We start from the raw sequence: 6,000 nt of genomic DNA, 5'->3' as shown, positions 1-6,000 counted from the left end.
AAAATCCCCCTGGGGACACCAAATTCCCATCCCGGGGAAAAACTGGGGGAGTGGAGATCCCAAAATTCCCTTTTTTGGAGACACTGAAGGAATGGAGACCCCAAAATTCTCTCTTGGGGACAATGGGGGCTGTGGGGACCCCAAAATCCCCCCGATGACCCCAAAGGAGGGGTTTGGGACCCCAAAATTCCCCTTTTCATGAACAATGGGGAGTTGGGGACCCCAAAATCCCCCTGAGGACACAAAAAAAGGGGGTGGGGAATCCCGAATTCCCATTCCAGGGAAAATTGAGGGGGTGGAGATCCCAAAATTCCCTCCTGAGGGACAAAGGGGGGGTTTGGGAACCCCAAATCCCCCTGATGTCCCCAAAGGGAGGGGTGGGGACCCCAAAATTCCCTTTCTGGGGACAATGAGGGGGTTTGGGGACCCCAAAATCTCCTTGATATCCCCAAAGGGGGGGTGGGGACCCCAAAATTCCCTTTCTGGTGACAATAGGGGGGGACACCAAAGTCGCTCCCAAAGAGGGGTGGGGACCCCAAAATCTCCCCAATGTCCCCAAAGCGAGGGGTGAAGACCCCAAAATTCCCTCCTTGGGCACAATGGGGGAATTGAGGACCCCAAAAATCTCCCTGATGTTCCCAAAGGGGAGGGGTGGGGACCCCAAAATTCCCTTTCTGGTGACAATGGGAGGGTTTTGGGACCCCAAAATCGCCCTCAGGACACAAAAGGGGAAATAGAGACCCCAAAATTCCCTCGATGTCCCCAAAGGGGAAATGGAGACACCAAAATTCCTTTTCTGGTGACAATAGGGGGGTTTAGGACCCCAAAATCGCTCCGAAAGGGGGGTGGGGACCCCAAAATTCCCTCCTTGGGGACAATTTGGGGTTATAGAGACCCCAAAATTCCCCCGATATCCCCCAAAGGGGGGGTGGGGACCCCAAAATCGCCCTGAGGACACAAAAGGGGGGCTGGGGACCCCAAAATTCCCTTTCTGGTGACAATAGGGGGGTTTAGGACCCCAAAATCGCTCCCAAATGGGGGTGGGGACCCCAAAATTTCCTTTCTGTGACAAAGGGGGGGTTTGGGGACCCCAAAATCGCCCTCAGGACACAAAAGGGGGGTTTAGGACCCCAAAATTCCCTGTCTGGTGACAATAGGGGGGGACCCCAAAATCACTTCCAAAGGGGGGTGGGGACCCCAAAATTCCCTTTCTGGTGACAATGAGGGGGTTTGGGGGCCCCAAAATCGCCCTTAGGACACAAAAGGGGGGGTGGGGACCCCAAAATCTCCCCGAAGTTCCCAAAGGGGGAACGGGGACCCCAAAATTCCCTCCTTGATGACAAAGGGGGGGGGGTTTGGGACCTCAAAATCGCCCTCAGGACACAAAAGGCAAATTGGGGACCCCATAATTCCCTTTCTGGTGAAAATAGGGGGGGATCCCAAAATCGCTCCCAAAGGGGGGGTGGGGACCCCAAAATCGCCCTGAGGACACAAAAGGGGGGGTGAGGACCCCAAAATCCCCCCGATGTCCCCAAAGGGGGGGTGAGGACCCCAAAATTCCCTTTCTGGTGACAATAGGGGGGTTTAGAACCCCAAAATCGCTTCCAAAGGGGGTTTGGGGACCCCAAAATCTCCCCAGTGTCCCCAAAGCGAGGGGTGAAGACCCCAAAATTCCCTCCTTGGGCACAATGGGGGAATTGAGGACCCCAAAAATCTCCCTGATGTTCCCAAAGGGGAGGGGTGGGGACCCCAAAATTCCCTTTCTGGAGACAATGGGAGGGTTTGGGGACCCCAAAATCGCCCTTAGAACAGAAAAGGGGGGCTGGGGACCCCAAAATTCCCTTTCTGGTGACAATAGGGGGAACCCCAAAATCACTCCTAAAGGGGGGTGGGACATCCCCCCGATGTCCCCAAAGGGGACCCCAAAATTCCCTCCTTGGTGACAAAGGAGGGGACCCCAAAATCGCTCCCAAAATTCCCTTTCTGTGACAATGGGGGGGGTTTGGAGACCCCAAAATCGCCCTCAGGACACAAAAGGGGGGTTTAGGACCCCAAAATTCCCTGTCTGGTGACAATAGGGGGGGACCCCAAAATCACTTCCAAAGGGGGGTGGGGACCCCAAAATTCCCTTTCTGGTGACAATGAGGGGGTTTGGGGGCCCCAAAATCGCCCTCAGGACACAAAAGGGGGGGGTGGGGACCCCAAAATCCCCCCGATATCCCCAAAGGGGACCCCAAAAATCCCTCCTTGGTGACAATGGGGGGGGTTTGGGACCCCAAAATCGCCCTCAGGACACAAAAGGGGAATTGGGGACCCCAAAATTCCCTGTCTGGTGACAATGAGGGGGTTTGGGGACCCAAAATCCCCCCGATGTCCCCAAAGGGGGGGAGGTGACAGCGCCTCCCCGCCCCTCCCCCACCCGGGGCCGGGTCCCTTTAAGGGAGGAGGAGCCCAGGGTGGGGGAGGGGCGGGGGGAGGGGGGGAAATCCCGGGATTTTTTTTTTTTTTTTTTTTGGGAAGCGAAGGAGGGGGAGGGGGGGGGATGCAGAGGGGGTGGGGGAGGGGACGATGCTCCGCGTCTTCGTCCTGCGGGCCGAGAATGTCCTCACGGGGGACAGCGACATCAGCGACACCTACTGCTCCTCCTCATTCCAAGGTGGGGGGAAAAAAAAATGGGATTTTGGGGCGTTTTGGGGGATTTTTGGGCGATTTTTGGGGGATTTTTGGGTTTTTTTTTTTGGGGTGGGTTGACCACGCCCGAGTCGGTCCTAAAAGTTGGGGTGGGGATGGGAGAGTGTCACTGTCACCGCTGTCACCGGTGTCGCCTCTTGGGTGTCGCCTCCCCGTTCTGAGATCTGGAGGGGGGGAAAAAATCGGGATTTTGGAGGATTTTGGGGAAAAAAATCAGGATTTTGGGGGATTTTTGGCCCTAAAAGTTGGGATAGGGTTGGGAGAGTGTCACCCCCGCCACTGTCACTGTTGTCACCGTTGTCGCCGCCACCCTTTTGGTGTCCCCTCCCCATTCTGAGCTCCGGAGGGGAGAAAATCGGGATTTTAGGGGATTTTGGGGAAAAAAAATCAGGATTTTGGGGGATTTTTGGCCCTAAAAGTTGGGATGGGGTTGGCAGAGTGTCACCCCCGCCGCTGTCACTGTTGTCACCGTTGTCACCTCCCCCCCTTTGGTGTCCCCTCCCCATTCTCAGCTCCGGAGGGGGGGAAAAAAATGAGGATTTTGGAGGATTTGGGGGGAAAAATCAGGATTTTGGGGGATTTTTGGCCCCTAAAAGTTGGGATGGGGCTGTGAGAGTGTCACCCCCCCACTGTCACTGTTGTCACCATTGTCGCCGCCACCCTTTTGGTGTCCCCTCCCCATTCTCAGCTCTGGAGGGGGAAAAAAATCGGGGTTGTGGGGAGAAAAAATCGGGATTTTGGGGGATTTTTGGGGATTTTGGCCCCTAAAAGTTGGGATGGGGTTGGCAGAGTGTCACCCCCCCACTGTCACTGTGTCACCCCCCATTGTCACCATTGTCGCCGCCACCCTTTTGGTGTCCCCTCCCCATTCTGAGCTCTGGAGGGGGGAGAAAATCGGGATTTTAGGGGATTTTGGGGAAAAAAATCGGGATTTTGGGGGAATTTTGGTCCTAAAAGTTGGAATGGGGTTGGCAGAGTGTCACTGTCACCGCTGTCACCGTTGTCGCTGCTACCCTTTGGTGTCCCCTCCCCATTCTGAGCTCTGGAGAGGGGAAAAAAAGTTGGAATTTTGGGGGAATTTTGGGGGATTTTGGGAGATTTTGGGGGATTTTTGGCCCCTAAAGTTGGGATGGGGTTGGCAGAGTGTCACCCCCCCACTGTCACTGTGTCACCCCCATTGTCACCGTTGTCGCCGCCACCCCTTTAGTGTCCCCTCTCCATTTCAGGGTGAGAAGCTCCAGAGGGGTGAAAAAAAAAAAAAAAGGGGGATTTTGGGGAAAAAATTCGGGATTTTTTTTGGAAAATATCGGGATTTAGGGAAAAAAATAAATTGGGATTTAGGGAAAAAAATCCGGATTAAGGGGAAAAATAATCGGGATTTTTGGGGGAAAAATTCAGGATTTAGGGGAAAAATAATCGGGATTTAGGGGGGAAAATTCGAGATTTTTGGGGAAAAATAATCAAGAATAAAAGGGAAAAATATCAGGATTTTTTTGGGAAAAATAATTGGGATTAAGGGGGGAAAATTTGAGATTTTTGGGGAAAAATAATCAAGAATAAAAGGGAAAAAAAAATCGGGATTTTGGGGAAAAATAATCGGGATTTTTGGGGGAAAAAATTCAGGATTTAGGGGAAAAAATATCGGGATTTTGGGATTTTTTTTTGAGGAATTTGAGGGAATTTTTGCTCCAAAAGTTGTGAGAGCGTTGGGTCCTCCCTGTCCCCATTGTCACCGCCCCCTTTTGGTGTCCCCTCCCCATTCCAGGATCCGGAGGGGAAAAAAAAAATCAGGATTTTTTTGGGAAAAAAAAATCAGGATTAAGGGGGAAAAATGATCAGGATTAAGGGGAAAAAATTCGAGATTTTGGGGAAAAATAATCGGGATTTTTTGGGAAAAATAATCGGGATTTTGGGGAAAAAAATCTGGATTTTTGTGAAAAATAATCAGAATTAAGGGGGAAAAAAATCTGGATTTTTTTTTTTGGAAAATATCAGGATTTAGAGGGAAAAAAAATTGGGATTTAGGGAAGAAAATAATCAGGATTTTGGGGAAAAAAAATTCGAGATTAAGCGAAAAAATAATTGGGATTTTTTTTTGGAAAATATCAGGATTTAGAGGGAAAAAAAATTAGGATTTAGGGGGAAAAAAAATCGGATTTTTGGGATTGTTTTGGAAAAATTTTAGGGAATTTTATCCCCAAAAATTGTGAGAGCGTTGGGTCCTCGCTGTCCCCGTTGTCACCTCCCCCCCTTTGGTGTCCCCTCCCCTGGTGGCCCTTGGGGACCCCCCTAAAGCCCCCCCGGGCCGGGTTTATTTTGGGATTTTCCGCTCATTGAGGGGAGGGCGGGGCGGGAAAGGGAACAGCCCAAATTTGGGAATAACGGGAATTGTCGGTCGGGATTTTATTGGGGAAAAAAGCGGATTTTTTTGAGTTTTTCCCATGGAATTTTCACGGTGTTCCCGCCCATCCCAAATTCCCAGGTGTTTTTTTTTTTTTTTTGTTTTTTTTTTTTTTTTTTTTTAGGGGGATTTGGTTGTTTTTTGGGATTTTGGTATTCCCAAATCCTGGGAATTGCAGAATTCCCAAATCCCGGTGCTGGGTCGTGCTCAGGCCTTGGAGAATTCCTGAATCCCGGGGATTTGTTTCCTGTCCTTTGGGATTTGCAGAATTCCTGAAATTCCAGGATTTCATTCCCCATCCCTGGGAGAATTGTGGGATCCCCAAATCCCAGGGATTCATTTCTGATCTCTGGAGTTTCCAACATTCCCAAATCTTGGTTTTGGGCTTCTTTGGTGTTTCCAGCATTCCTGAAATTCCAGGATCTTATTCCCCATCCCTGGGTTTCCCAGAATTCCCAAATCCTGGTGCTGGATCATCCTCAGGCCTTGGAGCATCTTTGAATCCCAGGGATTTATTCCTCATCCCTGAGGTTCCCAGAATTCCCAAATCCCAGTCCTGGGATATCCCTGGGATTTCCAGCATTCCTGAATTCCCAAATAATTTCATTACCCATCCCTGGGAGAATTGTGGGATCCTCAAATCCCAGGGATTAATTTCTGATCCCTGGAGTTGCAGCATTCCCAAATCCCAGGATTTGAGTTTCCTTGGGGTTCCCAGAATTCCCAAATCCCAGGATTTCATTCCCCATCCCTGGGGTTTCCCAGAATTCCCAGATCCTGGTGCTGGATCATCCTCAGGCCTTGGAGCATCCCTGAATCCCAGGAATTTATTCCTCATCCCTGAATTCCCAGAATTCCCAAATGCCAGTACCAGGTTATCTCTGGGGTTCCCAGAATTCCTGAATTTC

The 6,000-nt window shown here is 50.8% G+C and overlaps 1 protein-coding gene across 2 annotated transcripts in view; it reads left to right on the top strand.

Moving 5' to 3' along the window:
* Positions 1 to 2,550: 2,550 nt before the first annotated feature.
* Positions 2,551 to 6,000, top strand: part of DYSF (dysferlin) — a 90,494-nt gene continuing 87,044 nt past the window's right edge. Inside the window, exon 1 of one of the 2 annotated variants that reach the window (XM_083861458.1) lies at positions 2,551 to 2,656. In XM_083861458.1, the coding sequence (XP_083717584.1) occupies positions 2,569 to 2,656 (88 nt within the window). In that variant the 5' untranslated portion in view covers positions 2,551 to 2,568. The remainder of the gene's footprint in view (positions 2,657 to 6,000) is intronic. The other variant, XM_083861457.1, reaches the window with a different exon arrangement.

The sequence above is a fragment of the Zosterops lateralis genome (genome assembly GCF_965231275.1).
Source record: "Zosterops lateralis genome assembly, chromosome: 5".
Classification (NCBI taxonomy): domain Eukaryota; kingdom Metazoa; phylum Chordata; class Aves; order Passeriformes; family Zosteropidae; genus Zosterops; species Zosterops lateralis.
The sequence above is the reverse complement of the archived record's forward strand: the minus strand, read 5'-3'. Positions and strand labels throughout refer to the sequence as shown.